This window comes from Castor canadensis, chromosome 4 (assembly GCF_047511655.1).
Source record: "Castor canadensis chromosome 4, mCasCan1.hap1v2, whole genome shotgun sequence".
NCBI classification, from domain to species: Eukaryota; Metazoa; Chordata; class Mammalia; order Rodentia; family Castoridae; genus Castor; species Castor canadensis.
In genome coordinates this window covers 66,678,337-66,698,237 of record NC_133389.1, presented here as the reverse complement: position 1 = coordinate 66,698,237, position 19,901 = coordinate 66,678,337, and the positions used below count along the sequence as shown (strand labels likewise).

General features: G+C 42.4%; 1 protein-coding gene across 9 annotated transcripts in view; it reads right to left on the bottom strand.

Annotated features, from left to right (window-relative positions):
- Ldlrad4 (low density lipoprotein receptor class A domain containing 4) overlaps nucleotides 1-19,901 on the bottom strand; it is a 402,230-nt gene that overhangs the window by 16,002 nt on the left and 366,327 nt on the right. Inside the window, exons 1-2 of one of the 9 annotated variants that reach the window (XM_074070396.1) lie at nucleotides 9,132-9,739; nucleotides 8,288-8,325 (exon numbers count right to left, since the gene is read on the bottom strand). The exons of 6 other annotated variants lie outside the window; for them this stretch is intronic. Coding sequence is in view for 1 of the 3 variants with exons in the window: in XM_020180299.2 (XP_020035888.1) it covers nucleotides 9,132-9,201 (70 nt within the window). In the remaining 2 variants the exon portion in view is untranslated. Of the gene's footprint in view, nucleotides 1-8,287; nucleotides 8,326-9,131; nucleotides 9,746-9,816; nucleotides 11,306-19,901 lie in introns of those variants that run through there. 2 more of the 9 variants (XM_074070395.1, XM_020180299.2) reach the window with 2 other exon arrangements.

The following is a 19,901-nucleotide window of genomic DNA, read 5'->3' as shown; positions in this document are numbered from 1 at the left end:
CATCTTGAGCCCAGCAGAGCTGAGAAAGTCTCTCAAAACAGAAGCTATGTCTACCAGTGTAACCTCTCTAGAAAACTTGAACCCATCTTAGAGTGAAGTAGAGAGCCAGAGGTGGCACTGGAGCTGGGTACTGAAGGGAAAATAAGCAGTGAGGAGGACATCTCCAGCTTCCTCTCCTCAAAGTGACTTAGAAAACACACCTCTATTGCTTCCAGTCCTGTGAGCACAATGTTTGAGTGTGCTGGTCACTGCTGCGTTGCTACCACCACCGTTACAAAGATTCTCCACTGGCCATTACCACCTGCTGCACACACAAGTCCAGTCCCTCGGAGTGGTATCCAGAATGAGAGACGGTGAGCTGGCAGGCAGAAGCAGGTGCTCCAAAGCCCTCGTTTACAATAAAGGCTGGCGGGGATGTGGGAAAAGAGGCTTTATTATACACTCCTGCTGGGACTGGAGATCAGTGCAGCCACCGTGGAAATCACTGTGACGGTTTCTTAAAAGTGAAAAATAGAACTACCATATCATCCTGCTATGCCACTCCTCGGCATACATCCTAATATACGTAAGTCATTATGCATATGTAATATGTAAAATGCATGTCAGCACACAATAGCAATACTGTACATCATGTTTGCAGCAGCACTATTCACAATAGCCAGGCTATGGAATCAGCTTATGTGTCTATTAACTGATGAACAGACAGAGAAAATACATGGTGGAGTATTATTCAGCCATAAAGAAGAATGAAATTATGTTGTTTGGACCAGAGGTGTGGCTCGAGTGGTAGAGTGCCTGCTTTGCAAGTGAAGCCCTAAGTTCAAACCTCAGTCCCAACCAAAAAAAAATAGAAAGAAAATTAGGTTGTTTGCAGGAAAATGAATGGAATTGGAATTCCATCCACTAAATGAAATAAACCAGACTGAGAAAGATAAATAGGACATATTCTTTCTCACATAGCTTTAACAAAAAGAATGAGTGTAGAATGGAGGAATCATTTGGGAATGAGAAATACCAGGAAGGGGGAGAATGAAAGGAGGTGGGGGTGGAATATGATTAAAGAACTGTATATGCATGTATGAAAATAGAATAATGAAGCCCACTGAGATTGTTTACAAAGGGGGCAGGAGGGATAAGTAAGAGTAACAGAGGGGGTGAATTTGATCAAAGTATATCATATGCATATACGGAAATATCACAAAGAAATCCCTTTGTACAACTAGTATATGCCAATAAAAAAGAGAGCAAGAGAAAGCCCTGTCTTGCAGGGAGGCGGCAGGTTTAGGGTTCAGGGTTCCTGCCCTCTGACCCCCAGCTCTTGGCTCTGCTGAAGGTTGCCCACTGTTATAGCAGTAATCTCCCCACCCTCTAAAAGGAAGCGTAAAAGTAAAGAGGGGTGACGGAGAGAAGACAGGTCAGTCTGGGAGAGGTGGGGCAGTGCTGTCACTGTAAGACAGTCATCAGTCGGTGTCCATGGGGCTAGGACGCCTGCAGGGACACCCTACTCCTCCGAGCTCAAATCCATTATATAAAATGTGGTATTCCTATGCATGTCCTCAGCACACTCAGTCGTGTCTAGATTAGTCATGATACCAATACAAAGAAAGTGCTGTGAAATACTTGTTATACTGTAACCTTTAGGAGATATGACAAGACAAAAAAATCCCATGCTCACTGCAGACACTTTTTTACTGATTTTCTATCTGTGGTCAGTCACATCCACGGATGCCGACTAGGCGTTATGGAGGATGACTGTTCTGCCTTGAGCACACAGCCCTCCATAGCTACAGCTCTCTGCACCTGCTCTGAACACCCTGGGAATGAGGTAGGGCTAGGATGATGCTGGATGGAGAATGTTCCTGGATCCCACCATGCCCTACCCTTTGGCAATAGCCTCCACTCCCACCCTCAGACCCCATACCCTAAGGAAAAAGATATCCCAACATGCCTGTTCAGCTAGGTCCTCTAAGAGAGGCGCTATCTGGGTGGGGGAATGGGGAGTGAATGTGAGGAAACTAGGGGCTGAGCCACCATGTGGGAGCAGCTGGGCCCAAGGAGACTTGTCAGGTGCACCCTAGCTGGCAGAAAAAGGCCATAGGTCATAGTGCCCTTCTCAGTGGACATGGAAGACTTGAGGAGGCCCAGGAAGCAATGCTGTGAGCAGCTCTGGAGCTGACAGTCAACAAGGCCTGGTGCTGGGCTCCCCACTCCACCCCAAGTAGCTGCCATTGCTCTGGATGCCCACTGTGGCCTAATGACTGACTGGTGAGATTTTTAGGAGGCCTAGACCCCAATTCAGACCCAGGAGTTTATCTGAGTGCTTACTTCCTGTGAGAAAGAAATGGCAAAGATAGTCCCCGAATTTATGTACTCCTAAGGCTTATCAGAAAATTTCACTGTGGGGGCCTTTTGGAAAAGACTAAAATTGCTGGCAGTCATAGAGTAGGTTCGTGGGACCTTTGCAATTGGGGCACAGAGAGAAAGGCGACCTTATTTATGCTCAAGGGTTATGGGAAGCGTAACTTGCTTGTTAACCAAGAAACACCATCTTTGTGGCTCCTTTCCTCTCACCTTCTTTCCTCTTCCATCTGGAAAGACAGAAGGCCCTCTTAGGACCCTGCTCCCATATGCCATTGCATGCTCCGCTGGCCCGTCTGGAGACCCTGCTTCATCACTTCTGATACCAGACAGGACTGCGTGACTTTCCAGTCTGTTTTTTGTGAGCAATGACGTGTGCCTGCTCATTTCAGATTCTTGGTGTTGAGCACTGGGTAATCACTGGTGGGCAGTTAAGTGGCTTTGGCAATAAGAGGTGAATCAAAGAATGACTTGGGAGCACGTCTGGGCCCAGAGAACGTGCTCTTACCTGTGACCCCAGGAGGGGTGTCTGTCAGGACAGCCACTGTTGACAAGACAGAGGCCTATGCTGGCAGCCAAGGACAACGAGGCCACCTCTGAAGAGCCCTGAGGATCTAGGCCAGGGCAAGCACCTCTGTGAAGAGCATAAAGGAGTCAGGGAGCTAACTGTGCTCAGGCCAAAAGCAGCCGTCATAGCAATGTAGACTGAGCTCTAAATAATGCCCGGTTTTACCAACCACTATTATTATGAATTATGAATTCTTGTTATTTAAAGAGAAACAGCATAGTATTCACCAATTGCTGTTTAGGTTAAAGCCTGCCCCAGGATTTCCCAGTGTTGTCTTTCCTCAAGAGCGTTTCACTGCTTTATGGATATGGAGAGAGAAACATAATAACGGGAGGGTCCTGCCCAAAGTCCTTGTAGGTCAACGCTTTGCGTGGAAGATGTTCTTCTAGATCACCTTTTCCTGAATATTCAAGGCTATGCAGATAATCATTTGTAGCAAAACAAATCAAGTTGTATTTGCATAACTCTATGGTCATTTTATATAATTGAATTTCATCTGAAAAGGATTTTTAATATAAAATAATGAAAACTTCTTGAAAATTTAAACAACACAGAGAAAACAGTACAGCATACAGTACCCTCCCACCCCAAGCCTCCTGTGTGCTGGACAGGCCTCTATCTCTGAGCTACTCCTCAACCTGGCCTCTTCTTCATTAGTGGAATCTCTGTACAAATATGCTGCTCTCCTCTCTTCACTTACGACATCATGGGCACTTTTAACAAGAACACACAGAGGCCACTCTTGTTCTTGATGGCCGCTATCTATTGAAATACACATTCTCTACCTGGTGGCTGCTCAGGTAGTTTGCTCTTTTTGTATTTGTTTTTTAAATTATGACCAAAAATCCTTATGTGAGTATGTGTGACCATGAGTACTTGTGTGTTGACACACCTTTGTCAGTATACCTGCAGGAAAGATTTGTTAAAAGTGAAATTTCATTCAAGGGCATAACCATTTTACTCCTGTGGCTACGGAGACCTTGTCTTATGAAAAGGTTATTCTCAGTATGGTCCTGCCTTTTTATGAATTTTGCAGGCAAAAATAGGTACCTTGCCAGGTGTGATGGCACTTGTAATCCCAGCACTCAAGAAGTTAAACCAGAAGGATAATGAGTTCCAGGCTAGCCTAAGCTACATAGCAAGACCCGGCCTCCAGGAAAAGGTACAAAACATACCTTGTTTTAATTTGCATTTCCTCAATTACTGTAATTTCAGATCTTTTCCTATAACTATGGTAATCTGAATTTTCCTTTTTCATAATCCTATTAGTTCACATTAGTTTATTTGTAGTTTTTTCCCTTATTTCTTACGTGTTTAATAACAAATATTTACATATAATGGCTACACATCTTTGTTACTTGTGTCGAGAATATTCTCCCCATCTGTCATCTCTTCAACACTGCTATGTGTCTCTCTGTAAATGATATACATCTTCATGCCATCAAAGACTATCTTCTTCCTCATGGCTTCTAAGTTTCCTCTCTGACTGGGAAAGCCTTCCTTTATATTCTTAAAATAGTTTTTCTCCTAAAATTTCTGTAGTTTGTATTTTTATGTTTAGCTTTTTGTGCTTGGTTTTATTCTTCTTTTGGTCAGAGACAGCACAGAACATTCTGCATTGTCTAAAAGGCATGCATCTTTAGATCTAATATATTATTTAAAAATTCAAGCAAGGGTGAGTAAGATGTCACTTTTGTGACACAATACATAGAATTACTCTCTTAAAAGAAAAATCTTGAACTGGGCACAGTAGTGCACATTTTTAATCCCAACTATTCAGGAGGTGGAGATTGGGAGGATCACAGTTTGAGACTAGCCCTGGCAAAAAGTTAGCAAAACCATATCTCAACAAATAAGCCAGGTATAGGGGCTCACAGCTGTAATCCTAGCTACTTGAGAGGTGTAGATAAGAGGATGGCAGTCTGAGGTCAGCCCTGGGTGAAAACACCAGACCCTATCCGAAAAATAAACTAAACCAAAAAAAAAAAAAAATGAGGGCTGGGGGATGGCTCAAGTAGTATAGCACTTGCACCTGCCTAGCAAGCATGAGTCCCTGAGTTCAAACCCCAGTACTGCCAAAATAAAAAAAAGGGCGGGGGATCAACCCTTCTTAGCCCAAGTGTCCCCAATTTCTTGTAATCCTGAGGTGCCCACAGCTGTGCTGTGGCCCAGGAGCTTCACGTGGGAGTAGAACCCAGCAGGTGCACCTGTGGCGTGAGGCAGCACAGTGTCCTTTGCTTCACAAGTGCTGGAGCAGTGTGCAACAGAGCCATCAGGCAGGAGGCTACTGGTACACTCAGGTGCTGTGGAACCCGGGGACCATGTGCCAAGGCAAGGGGCCCAACAGTGATGCTCAGCTAGCCCCCTAGGTGGGGAGTCAGTGATCTGATGAGAGTCTGAGTACTATAGTATTCTGTCAGGAGTGAAAGGCAGTTCCTCCTGCAGGCAAGAAAGATGAAGAGACAGGTCCCCAAGCCACACCCTACCTACCAAGTGAATTGTGGCTTGTTGGAGCTGTATGTCAGGGTCCCTTGTGGTGCTCCTTGCAGCTCCACCCTGCTGGTGCCAGGGTCTCTCAGTGTGGGGCCTACAGGAGAGCTCTTCAGCCCACAGTCACACCTGGGGCTAACGCTTACTTTGAACTAAGGCTAAAGCAGCCATTGAGAAGAGATCATCTTCTCATTTAAACATGAAGGTTTTACTCTGTTTAGGGTTACAGACACTATTCTGAGAAGGGTCCAATGAATTCTTGAAATGAGAATTGTAGTAAACATAGAGAGGGTTCTTGGGGATGAACACAAGGACCTTCTGATCCTGGGGTCCTACACTGTAGACAGCACCTCTTCTCTCCTCCTCTTATGTGAGCAACCATTCCCCCACTCACCTGTTTTCATGTGGTGGGCATGAGGAGTGTGCAGTGGTACACAGAGCCCAGGGGACACAGAAAGGAGAGATACTTGTAGTTATGTTTTTGCTTTTGGCTTCTGGGGTGGGGTAGGAAGGGGAAACTAAGAGAGAATGAATTCTGGAATAAGCATTAAGAGAGATTCTTTTTTTTTTTTTGGTGCCAGGGACCAAACTCAGGGCCTTGCACTTGCCAGGCAAGCACTCTTCCACTGAGCTAAATCCCCAACCCAGGAGAGAATTATTTTTAAACCCACAAGAATAGCAGCATTTTGAGAAAATAACAGAATGTATGCAGAATGGATCTGAACACAGCCCACTGGTTACGCTTCCTTGATCTGATAGCTATTGATGTCAACAGAAGAATGCCAAAAAGCAAGCCTCGCAAGGAAAGAATTTAAGACTGAAGCTGGTTTTCCCCAGTACCTTCCTTTTATGGGACTGCAGTTCATGGTGTTATAATGGGTGAGTCACTGTCATTGAAGCCCCAGACGTTTTATAAGAAATATAGTCTAAAGCTTACAGAAAGGCAGCACAGCACCTTATTTTATTATTGTAAAACAGTGACAATGACGACAGTGATGATGGCATCTCTATTTTTATAGAAACATCTCCAAGAAATTCCAAACTGCACAGGGGAGAATTACAGGAAAAGAATGGTGTGAAGTCTGCTGGTCTATTCCCTCATTCAATGAGGAATTGAACTGAATCATACTAGAGGCATGAGTGTCTGCACTATTTTTAAAGCGCTCTGGGGAAGTGGGGCTGTACCACTTTGGGTTCCTAATAGAACACTCATTTCTATTTGTGGGACGGCTAGTGCCATCTTCCATTTGGTCTTCCCTCCATTAATGTATCATCCTCCACATTAAGTCCTGGTTTCTAAATGCTTCATTACTTTTAAGCTCTAGGTGTATAATATGTGCACTTTCCGACCCTATGTTGGGGAAGGGGGCAAAGTTGTGGGCCCCTCATTTGCCTTGTAAACACTTCAACAGCATTTGGGAAAGCTACCACAGTAATGTAACTGCCAGGACTGGACATGGGCCACAGGCCCCTGCACACCACCCTAAGTAGTCCACTCCCACTTACACCAACAGCAGCCTCTCTGCCTCATTTCTGCATGTGCTAGAATCTGTGAACCACAGATTCCCACCCTCCAGCAAACTCTGCCCACCCCCAACACACATATACACAGCTCAGGTACACAGGCAGGCCCACCAACATTTGACTAGTCTCGTTTGGGTTCTGCACAGTGAACTCTGTCTGCATTTCCTTCCTGTCTCTGTCCTGCTCAGCAAGAGACAGGCATGGCGATAAGATGACAACCTTGGGGGAGTGTCTTACTCTTTATTGATGATTCTGTGACAATTTTAAAGAACTGGTAAATTCTTTCCAAAATTCTACAGAGACCAGGCAGTGGCAGTGGCAAGAAGATGGGTCAGGGCAGGAGTTGGAATCTACTTAGACTATAGTTGCCTCAAGTTTGTGAACTGTTAGGATAAAAATACTCTTGGAGACTTTAATGGTTGAATGAAAATTAGCACTCATTAAACACCAGGGTTCAGAGGGATATTTAGCCTGTGCTATGAGAATGACTTCAGAGCTTGACATTCAGAAGGCAAAATAGCAAGAGCTAATTGTACAGATTATATTATGTACATTGACTTGCATTTTCCTTGGAGGTTGGGTTGGCTACACTTTGTCCTACAACAAGCAGAAAATGAGAAAGGGAAAAACAATGCCCTGTACCCAGAGTTGTTGCCACCTATTGGCTTTATCTTCCTTTATACTCTTTCCTAATATCTATCTTGGTAATGGGTTAGTGACCTTTGCAGTGCTGCCTACATGCATTTGAGTCCGGTGAGTGCTGACAGTCTTGTCAGTGTCTATCATCTTGTCTTCCTCATAGAGGGAACCCTAGTGAGAATGCCTTCATTCAGTGTCTTGGCATATACTCGGAGTGTTCTAAATATAAACTGATGAAGAAGCTCTTAAGAAGGGGAGCTCTGTTGCCTAATTTACTTGAACAGAGTCTAGCAGACAACTATATTCCATTCAATACTTAACCAGTTACCTAACATTCCTGCTCAAAGGAGGTGTGAACTGTCATTGGCAAAAGAGCAAGCTACCTGTTCATATATCCCCATTGATATTCATATATTTATGTATGACAATCTGCATTATAATGAAATTGGAAGATGATAACTAAGATCTGTAGGTGAAGAGATTAACATGGAGGGCCAGGTGTGGCCCAGACACAACCAGGTGCCTCCTGTGGCACCAGCAGGCTGGCAGCCGTCAGCAATGAGTCTGATTTGGGAATCCCTAGAATGCAGACTCTGGGAGCCCATCCAGCTGGGGTAACATCTAAGGTCCAACCATCCATCAGGTACAATGACTTTTCACCATGCACTTTAGAATCTTGGGTTTTTCCTGAGCTCTTTAGAAATTTACCTAAATATGTTCCAATCAAAGATGATTGACAGGATTTTCTGAAAAAAACAGCAGAGGAGTAAGAGCAATTACAAACCTTTTAAAAATCTATCCCCCCCCCACACCTAACCTATAAATGGAAAAAAAATACATACCTGAAGCCATAATCCCCCCTATAGAATTCATTTAAAATCCTCCCTCACCCCACCTCCACACAACTAATTTAGGAAAGTGTCAGAAGGAATCCAGCTGCACACGGAACCATCTTCTTCAGTAAAGAGCAGTGGCTTCAGAGCACACCCCATTCAGCAGCCTGACTGTCTGCCTCTTACTTTCTCTGGCTCTGTTGCTCTTGGAGTCAAGTTCTCTTTTCTAATAACTGCTGTTACTACCTTAATGACTTGAAAAATTCAATGAGCTAACCACAGTCCAAGGAATGAATCTTTTCTTTAAAATATTATTTTCAAAAACTCAGGGCAGAAAAAAAAAAAAGGCACCTATCAGTGAGTAAGAGATTTCCAGGGTAGATTTTAGCTTTATGTACCGGGTATTTGGAAAAAAAAAAAAAAAAAAAGCAAAACTCTAAAACAATAAACGTGTGTATTTATGCATAACATCTCCAACAGGAACAAACTAATTGCAGACTGCAGAAAAGATGAAAAAAATGTAAAGACAATCCTAAGAGAGCCCCCCACCCCCCAACACATACACAAACAAACTTCTGAACTGTACCCTCTGAGGCGGGACAAACTTTTTGAGAAAGACCTCTCCTTTTGTCAACTCTGTCCTCAGACCAAACTACAGGAGAAACCACACAAAACCCCAAGGAGCATGCACCACCCGGAGCTGGCCTTTGCAAATGTACCTTTTTTAAAGAACAGGTCTTTAAACTGAGCCTCCTTCAGTGTGCTGTTGTTCAGCTGGTCACTGGACATAATCGAGTCCTCTGTCAGGGGGAGTCCAACTGTGACACAGCCCTCCCCCCAAGTTCAAACCATCCCTTTGGCTTCAGGCAGTCTCCTCTCCAGGCAGCTCAGAACTGCAGTTATAGCTGGTGTGGGGTGTGGGAGAGAGTGGGGTGTGTGTTTCTATCTCTCTCACTCTCTCTACTGTATCAGCGGGGCCCAGCCCAGGTGCTAGACTGAAATGCTGTGGCTCTGACCGCAGACTGTGGCTACCAATTATCAACTGCCATCAACAGAAATCAGGAGCTCTGCGGCTTCCTGCCAGCAGTGTCACTGAGCAGAGTAAGTCCAGGGTCTCCAGTCCTGAGGCTGGCTGAGCACCCAGTCTTGTTTACAGCAACATATATCAATGATTAGTCTGCATTTCTTGGGTTTGGCCTCACACCCAGACATGTCACACACACAGGCGAGCAGAATGCAGCCAGACAGTTCATCTCATTCTATTACATTCAATGATTTTTTTAACAGGCAAATATCAAACCACACAAGGGAGAAGGAGGGAAATCTGTAAACCTGAACACAATACTTATTATCTTCATCTCTGCTGGAAGCTTTCAGAGTTGAAGAAATGGAGAGGGCGCTTACCGAGGCAACACACGCGGCCAGCAAGGACGTCAGCCTTGTTGTGTTGCTTCTCTGATGTAGCTCCAACTCCCAGAGCACACCCAGGCTGGGAGTACCCACCGTGTTCCTCACTCTGGAAACCAAGCTGCAGGCTGTCCTCCTGGGTGCTTCTCTTCCCAAAGTTCCTATCAGCTCCTCAGTGTCATAGCCCCCACTCACTGTCTTCAATCTCTCTCTCTCTCTCTATCTCTCTCTCTCTCTCCCTGCCTCCCTCTCTCCCTCTCTCTCATCATCTCTCAGTGTTAGTAGTACCAATATACCACAGAGATTCTTTTAAAGTCACGACTCTCTATGCAGTTTCAGTTCATGAGGTTCTGAAATTAGAGGAAAGAATCCCAGGGAACAGGAAAGGGCAATTCCAACATGAAAGCAGACATCTCTCAGGGGTACACTTCCTCCTGGCTCATTTTGTGCACACACAGTCTCTTTTTCCCCACCCCCCGAGATCTAAATAGTTTGTTTCCTATGTGCGTAAAACATCTCTTGTACATCCTGATGCCCTAAGGCTGTGTGGAGAGACTTCAGGGAAGGCTGTGCGTCTATCACAGTTTTCAGAAAAAATCAGCAGGCAGTGGTGGTGAAAAGGGCAATGTGCCATGGTAATACTCCAAATAACCCCAGCTACAGCACTGCTCTGTCCCCAGAATAGCCTTTGTTTTTCCTTATTTAGGGTAAATAGGAATGACATGTGGGCCATAACAATAGTTTGGCTGTAGGAGGAGTTGTCAAAACAAAACTAAACTCTGTTGGTTACTAGCAGCATTGGAAATGAGGACAATTATGTCAGCAGCCAGTCCCTGGTATGGGCTAGGCACATCACCGTCACCTGGGGCATGAGAGCAGGGAGTGGGCACTGATGTCACCACTGGGTTCTTGGGTTGGCTAGAAGATCTCACTCTCTCCTGTTCTAATTACTGGGGCAGAAAGGAACAAAAGATCCACCAAGAAGACTTTTCAGAGATTTCATAAAGATAAAAGAAAAGGAGAAGTTTAGCAAGAAAATTAGCAGTTGCGTGGGCCAATCAAGACAGTGATTAAAAAAAACCTGAGAACTTTCCAAAATAAAATGTGGCTCCCCTCCCTTGTACAATACTTTCCCCTGACTTTTCTCAGAGTCACACCGTGGGATGATTGAATAGGAAAATTTTAAAGGATTCAGCTGGAGACACCCATCCTCTCCATGAACTACTCTTCAGAGAGAAACAACTCCCACTTCAAATGGACTCCCCCTTGTCCCTGGAGCCTAAGGGGTCCTTGTGGGCTGGGGATGACAAATACTAGTCAAGATTGGCCAGTGTGATCAGTTGATTTCTTGGTACCTGAAAGTTTCTTCTGTCCTTTGTTGATGGAAATTTTGTATTTTGAAGTGGTTGTAAATAGCCTACTGTGAAGTTTACATTTAAAATGAATACTTCATACATTTTAAAATTCAACATGTTTTTCATTTTAATGGCAACACACTTATCTTTTTTGGCTGGCTTCCTTATCACTAGGCGTTTTGGTCATGGGATCCAATCTTAGTCCCTTATTCATTCTGTTTAGTGTTCTCACTGTTCAGTCTGTTCAAAGATCATGCTAAAGCTTTTGACTTTATGGATGAAAGCTGTTATTTTAACTGCTGCCTGCACCTTGCACTTGAGGCTGCCTTGCATTCCTCTGGGACGCATGCTGCTCATCTACCAAGCCTGGTTAACGTGACACAGCGCCCTCCTGAGCATTCACAGAGAGGCTGTCTGGCTAACTCACCAGGTGGTGTTCTGCATTTCTGTTCTTAAGCATTTCCTGAGGAGGACGCTTCAGGAAGAAAGTTCAGAGGTGAAATCGGGGACCAGGGGACAAACATGGCATTCTAGCTGACAATGACAGTATGTGCTCATCAGATGCCAGTGTCTCTTTTCCCTTATTTTAGAGAAAATAGCAGCACTCATAGTAGAAGGGTGTAGGAGAGACTGGCATGCTGGACAAAAGCACCCAAGTATGAAACTGTGAAAAACGTTTGATTCAGGAACTTTTCCTTTTTCTTCTTCTTTAAATTACATCTTTAAGATGACTGCTCTGGCAGGCTAATTTTACTAATCTGAGTTTTGTGAGGTCTCAAAGCTGTATGAGCCTTCTCTCTGTACAGCAGAGCCCTGGAAAATGGTGCTGGCTGGGTCAGCCAGGACAGACATTTTCACAAGGGCTCGTCTCTGCTTTCACAAGCTAGTGCCAACAAATATGACCAGGGCTTCTTCTGGAAAGATCTTCAGTTCATTAATCTATCTGACAAATATCTACTAACTGTTTGCAGCCCTTAAGAGTGAATACATGGGACCTTCAATGTCACCTTATAGATACCTTCCATGAGGTTGAACTTGTCTTAAGTTCCATCAAGATCGTCATTTATTTAAAGAACTGAACAGGTTCAAAGGATTGGCTTTTAGCTAGGATGTGAAAAGGGCAAGCTGAGATGGCTGGGAGCCTGAGTACCTTGAATAGCTAAAGAGGCTGGTGGGGTTACTAGTCTAGATATTATAACCTAATACCTTAGGAACAATTAAGAATTTATTAATTTAAGAAAAAAACCTCTGGGTGGTAAAGGGGTGTACTCTGCTATAAAAGAATCTTGTTTTATATAATCCCAGTTAGAACCTAGACTGACCTAATCTCTGACTTTATCACCACCATGGGCTTCTTTGTCATATCTGCTCCCTCTCCACAAACAATACAAATTCTCACAAAGATCATTTGAAGAGGTAGAAACACCTCTTCAATGGTTATGCAGTAGAAAGTTAGCATTCATAAACATTTATGAAATACTGCTATGTTCTAGGAACTTCTAAGCACTGTACATCTTTGATCTTCACACTAACCCTGTAAGACGTATTTTCTTATTCCCACTTTATAGATAAGGGAACTAAGATTTGGAAAGGGTGGGCATTTTGTCCAAGGTCAAATGGCTGGTAAGAAGCAGGTAGGAGTTGGACCCTGGACAGTCTGACTTGCAAGCACCCCCAACTCCTGTCACTTTTGCTTGATGTGCAGTGAATTTAAAACTGGCCAACAATCAAACAAATGCAAAATCTCCTGAATCTAAGGATGTCAGCAGACTGATATGGATTTATTCTGATATTTTTTTAGCCTGACTGCCTGATTTCTTTTGGGCACTAAGAGGATATATTAACTCCAATTCCACGTTCAAGATTCTACATCTCCACATGCTGCCATGAGACTCTCAGAGCCACTCTGTTTCTAAACGCCAGTGAATTCAGCTCCTGGGAGAATGGCTGGCTCTGTCCATTATATACCCCAGTTCGCTGAGGTTTGTGACTAGGCCATAAAGTGTTGCTATGAGATGAAATTTTCCACATAAAAATTAAGCCTTGGAATTTAGCCTTTACAAAATGAAGCAGTAGTTTTAGCAAGTTTGTTATGCTTAAATTCATGAATGAGGATTTTTTTTCAAACACAAACTTTACATTTCCAAAGACTCAAAACACAGTAATACTTGGGCATTTGTGGACATTAGCTTATAGCATGGAGTCATTTACTAAATGTACCCTTATTACTTAAAACACTGCAACACAGAGAGGCCTTTTTCTGTAGAAACCTCACCACTCTGTGTGTGCTTCCACACGGCCCCATCTTGGTAGAAATATTAGCAAATATTAAAATGTGTGGCTCTATGGAGCCAGCCAGCCAGCCAACAAAGAGGATTAAAAGTTTATTAAAGAGTCTAAATTAAATAACCTTAAAATAAGTTCTCAATATGCAGTGAATCCCTGTATTAACCAGTTTTAGAGTTTACCTTACACAATTATCTGTGGGACTACAGTATTTTTTTCTTCTAAGAAAGAATTCCATTATTCCTTGTTTATGGTGATACAGACTTTCATAGTGCCAGTACCACTCTCTACTAAGTAGGTTATAACTTCTGAAATCTGCAACAACTCTTCCAAACCCCATAGGAAAACGGGGTCAATAAAAAGCTTTATAGTGGCTAAATTCAGTGGCCACTTAGACATGGTCTGGTAGCACTGCCACCTAACCATGTTAGCTTGAACTGGGCCCACTTCCTCATCAGTAAATGAGATGAGAATCCCCATCTCACGTGGTACCTAGGAGAATGGGGCAGCACATCTAACCTTCACTAGGTAGAATATGGGTACAAGGATGACAGCACTGTGGAGCTTACTAGAAATATAGGATCTCAGGCCCACACTTAGACCTCCCAAGCCAGAGCCTGCATTTTAACAATCCCAAGTGTGCTCCATACTCCTAATTTGGATTTAAATGAGTCAGCCTGGGACTTGGAGAAATTGTGACTTGTGACAGTGCAGTGATGAATCCCGGTCTCTTGTTTTTGATAATTGCTATTCAACAATGATTTTAAAGAATGGTACTCAGAGTTGGGTGTGGTTGTACACATCTATAATCCCAGCTACTCAGGAGGCAAGGTAAGAGGATTGTGTTTTGAGCCAGGCAAAGTTAGTGAGAGACCCAATCTGAAAAACAAACTAAGAGCATGGGGAGGAAGGACATGGTTCAAGAGAAGGTGCACAAGGCCTTGAGTTCCATCCCTATTACTGCAAAAAAACAACAGAAAAACCCCGCTAGAATGATATTCAGCATGCAAGCATTTCTGTGCACATGCATGTACAATAGCAATGCTACCCTCCTGAGCTAAAGGCAGGCAACACAAGGGCAGCTGCCCATTCACCTCCCACCAGCTAATGGGCTATTCCTCATCCATCCACCTGTTAGGAGAACCAGCAGAGAGTGACTGTTGTCAGGACCGTGAGAATGGCAAAGCTAACTGGTTTGTGCTTATGTTAACAAAGACACTTATGTTGGGACACAATTTCTAGGATATTTGGCATTCTTCATAAAAACTCCCAAAGTACCTTGAGACTTCTGAACAAAGTATATCAAGAAAGCATTATAATTTTGCCCTCTGGGAAAACTCAAGAGCCAGAAGCAAATTCTACTTAAAGACAGAATGAAAAAGATGCCATGGCTCCATCCCTAAGAACCTGGCCCTGTTCTCTCCATGTCCTCCCGCATGCACCCCTGGCCTCTCTGCTCCCTGGGAAAGCCAGATGCCAGCGCAATAAAGTCCCAGCACTCAAGAGCTCTGGTAACAGCCTTGCATTTTTGTTGTATGCGTTCTGCTTGTCTGCTGGCCACTGGCACACCACAAAATGTTTTCCCTATTGATAGGGAAATGCTTATTTGATGGCACCTTTATAAAACTGACATAACACCCTCAAGAGGAGGCCTTTAAAGGGGGAAGGGGGAGAACAGATCTATTCTAGTCTGTGAAATATATTCTGTATAAAAACACACTGAGTTTTTTAATGTTTAAAATGGTGTCATTGTTTAGGAAAACATTATTATTTTGCTTCTCAAATATATTACATTTCTCAACTTCATCTAAAAGCCAAAAGACTGAATAATCTTCACAATTCGTCTTATTTCTGGGTAGAGTATAGAAAATGAGGCCCAAGATATTTACAACTCAGATCCTAGACATTGCAATTCTAATTCTCAGTTCCTAACTCCGTAAAATTTTTAAGTGCTCCTTGAGAGACTGAAGCCCCATACCCATCAGCACTGTGCTCCAGACACACACACTGCACAAATGCAGGTGGCACTCATGGTGGATGTGTTGCAGCTAGACTGCTGAACTGCCACGGTCATCACTAGCTCACGTGAAGACACCAGGCCTGCGGCATCAACAGCATCTCCTGGGCCTATGAACGTGAAGGAGAGGCACATGTTACCATTTCTGGAGTGCCTTTTTACTTTGCTTATAAGTTCCAGGATATGGCCAAGTATCCTGGAAGACATTTAGCTTTGGTCAAAGTATTAATTTCTTCAAAAGTTGAGATAAAGTCAAGGCACATGCCAGAGTCTGAGTTACTGACTTGGAGTGTATTGTGAGGCACACACCAAGAAATAAGTGCCAATAATCCAAGTGAACTTCCAATTAACCTGTACATGAGTTCTATCTAACAATACTCTGTTCTCATCTTTATCACTGTAAGACTAGCCTAGCACACAGATTTTTTAAACAAGAATTACTGCTCTCTTGTATCAGCTCATCTTTGAAAATTCAAAACAAAGCCAATCCTCATCTGGGTCAACTCTAGGGAGCATTCAGCCCTAGAGTTTGCTACTCACTGAGATTGGCTAGGGGACACAAAGGATGTCAGGAACTGTCCTTGTCCCCAAAGTCTCTAGCTTGCATCTTGAGCATGAGTTAGTGAAGGAGTGAGGCCTGTACAACTCAGTGTAGCACCCAGAAGGTGCTTAGCACAGAGGTGAATAACCCAAAGGCTGCAAGTTCTGTAGAAGCACAAAGGAGGGGAACTTAACCCAAATAATACCAATAATAGCTAACACTTATTACTTACTATGTACCAGCTGCTATTCCAAAGTACTTGATCATTTAATTAGGCCAGTTAATTATCACAGCTACTATGAGATGAGTACTAATTATTACACCATTCTTACAGATGAGAGAACTGAAGCATAGAAAGGTTAAGTAGCTTGCCCAAAGTCACAAAGTTAGTAAGTGGCAAGGGTGGGACTTGAACCAGGAAGTCTGACCACTAGATCTCTTCCTAACCACTAGATCAGGCTAAATATAAACAGGGCAGGTCCAAGAATGATCCCTAAGCCAAATCCTATTTCTAGAAAGACCTTGATCTGATCTATAAGTCCCATTTAAAGGGCTCAAGGGGTGACTTATCTCTCTAGGACCAGGGCTCTAGGAAGAGTTAAAAGAAAACAGATATCACTTTATCATTCAAGAAGGAAGTCTTGGCACCTTGGGGAAGATGGTCTTAGTATAAAAGGGTAAATAAAAATAAGAGTAAATATTTATAAACATTTGACTTTTTCAGAACAAAAAGCCCTTCTTTTCTTCTTTAGTACTTCTAATACATTATGACCAAATCCTTTCTTTTCGTTCTGACTCAAAACACCCTCAACATTTAGGGATTCAGTGGAACCTGTTTCAATACTGAGGAGCATAATATGCCTTTAGGGACTTGTTTTTAAAAAATGCACTATGATGTCTGTCAGAGTTTTGTTTAAATTAAAGACACTTTCTCCATAGGAGATCAAATCACCCTATGGAAACAGAATTTAAATTAGGAATGAACATGAGGCCTCTGGTTAGCTGAGGTAATGAGGCTTGTCTGGGCCTCATGATGACATCTGCCACCTAGAAACCTCCCCACTGAAGGCCTGCAGTGCCTCTCAGGTAGATAAGGAAAGATGCAGTCCTTTTTTAACTAAAAGTAACCTTAATCAGGTATGCTACTCTCAACCACAGTAAGTACTCATATTAGGCAAGAATAAAATACAGCAGAATAGAGTAGCAATAATGAGAATGTCCAGAGTTTTCACAATGGAATGGTTTTCTGGCAGAAGCTCACCTAATCTTGGTTATATAAATAAAACTGAACTTAGAAGTTCAGAAATGGAACTAATGTACATGCTTTTGTAATTCTTTTTTCTGTAATATACCTTAAAGAAAAATTTCCAAATCGATCTATCCCCATTAATCCTCTAAGAGGCAGAAATCCTGGCCATAGCTGGCTGCAGGGTAGTAATTCAGTAACATACGCTCTTCTTGGTGATTTTGTGGCCCCAACATATAAAACAGCAAATGTGAAACTTTCAGATCCAGATGAACGACTTACACATCTCAGGCTTCAGATTCTCTCAGCTGTCACTGTGCCTGGAACATTTCAGCTTTAGCTCCCTTATGGGGTTCTGAAACACTAGTCAGGAGACTCAGGCTCCAAGGCCGCCTCTCCTGGGCGACACTGTAAGTCATACTTTTGCTCACAGTTGTCTCATTTAATTGCTGGAATTAAATCTGTGTCCTGAATACTTCAGTCCCTCAATTCCCATCCTCAGGATTCTTGAAATATTTGCATTATCATATGCTAATATTTATCTAATACAGATTTGAACTGGAATGTAATTCATTTTAAAAGCATTTACCCTCTAAGTAACAATATCCATGAAATCACAGAACTGACATGATAGAGATTTTAACAAAACCATTTTAAAGGTAAATATAGTATTAACAACTATATAATAAAGTAAATTTCAATGCAACACATAATATTATTTATAAAATATAAAAATTTTCAAAGATGGGAAATTAGAAGCTTCCTCAAAGTGAGTCCACAAATAGGAAGAGTAGGGTAACAAAGAAGACTGTATTCCAAAGACAGAAAGAGATGAAGAGCATTGGGAATCATGAAAGAGATAGCAGGACAACTGAAAAGCATGGAGAAACAGAAAGACGATATAGGGAAAAGTAGGCAGTAGTCCACAACTTCAATTCTGGCTCCCCGGGGGGTGGGGGGAGGAAGAAGAAGCCAAAACAACAACCACAAGGTAAGCTACGCAAACCTGGTGACAACAGATGGATAGATCTAGCCATAAGGTAAGCCCAGACTTCCTACAAGCTTTAAATCCAGTATGGGGAATTGAGGTAACTGACTATTCCTGCATGGCGGGCTAGCATTAGAAAAGAAAGATATTTGTTGCTCCCATATCTTGGAGGGCTATAGTCAGGTACCATCTTCAGAGATGGTCTATTATTTGACATGAAGCTACTCTGAAGACTTGAAAACAAGGAATAATCATAGCTCAGAGAGCCTAGGGACCCCCTGCCACAGTGTCTGGGTAGGAGATGGCCATTAGAGAAGACTGGGGAGAGGAGGAGGTTCTAATGTGGATCCACTGAGAGGTTTAAACAGTGGGGAGCTTTGGGCAGTGAAGAGCATGGTGGTTGGTGGCCCCACCCTCTGTGGCAAGGATTAAACCCCATCCCCTGAGGATCACTGTGGATACTGAGCTCCAAGCCTGCAACCTTGGGAAACTAACTCAAACTCTGCTGTGTGTGGTTTGCTGCAGGGAAGGATTGAGAGCTCTGAGCCCCGGTCACATTGTTCCTATGAATTTGGGTTCCTGTCTGGTGTCATTCCCTTTGTCTAATATAGCTTTGCTCATGCCTACCCCTTTTGTGCTGAAGCATGAAATGTATTACATTTAAATGTTGTAGTGCTAATGACACAATTACATATTTACATATTGTTTTATATAATTCCTTTTAAAATAAGTTGGGAAGAAAGGAGAAGAAATATGCATTATACTATCTTTTATAATTATATAATTACCTTTCCTAGAATTCTTTGTTCATGTGAATTCAAATTATTCCATGAAGTCATTTGCTTTTAGCCTGATTAATCTCTTTAGTATTTCTTAAGTGAGTCTACTAGAAACAAATTTGTTTTGTTTATCTAGGAATGTCTTTATTTCATTTTCACTTTGAAAGATTTGATCTCCTATGGAGAAAGTGTCTTTAATTTAAACAAATGATGAGAGCCAGAAAAGGTAAATAAAGAGGTTAATATAAAAAAGACACAAATAGGTACTTGTTTTCCTTTCTTTTCTCAACTTTTTAAAAGGCAAAATGATACATAATCATAATAACAGCAGCAATGTATCACTGGTTTTGTAACATACCCAACAAAAAGAACATAAAAAGAGGAAAGAATGGAGGTATATTGGACTAAAATTTATATATAGCAGTTGAATTAAATTAGGGCAAGTGTTTGTTAGATTCTGGTAAGTTGGCCCCCAAAAAACTATTAGGATAATAACTTTTACAGACTGGAAAAAATCATTAAGACAATTACATTTATAGCTAGAAAATATTCACTTAGTGAAAACGAAAGCAGTAAAGGAGAAAAGTGGAGGAAAAAAGAAATTAGACCTATCAGAAAAAAAAAGAAAAATGGCAACTGTAGATCAAATTATATCAATAACATCAAATCTGACTACATTAAAACATTCCAATCAAATGTAGGGATTGTCACACTGGATAAGAAATCAAGATCCAAGGATGCTGTATGTAGAAAATAAGTTTTAAATTTAAAGAGAAATTTGTTGAAAGTAAAAGAATGGGAAAAATATCCAAACAGCAGCCATAAGAAAACCAATGTGGCTATATTAATTAACATTAGACAAGAGAGGCT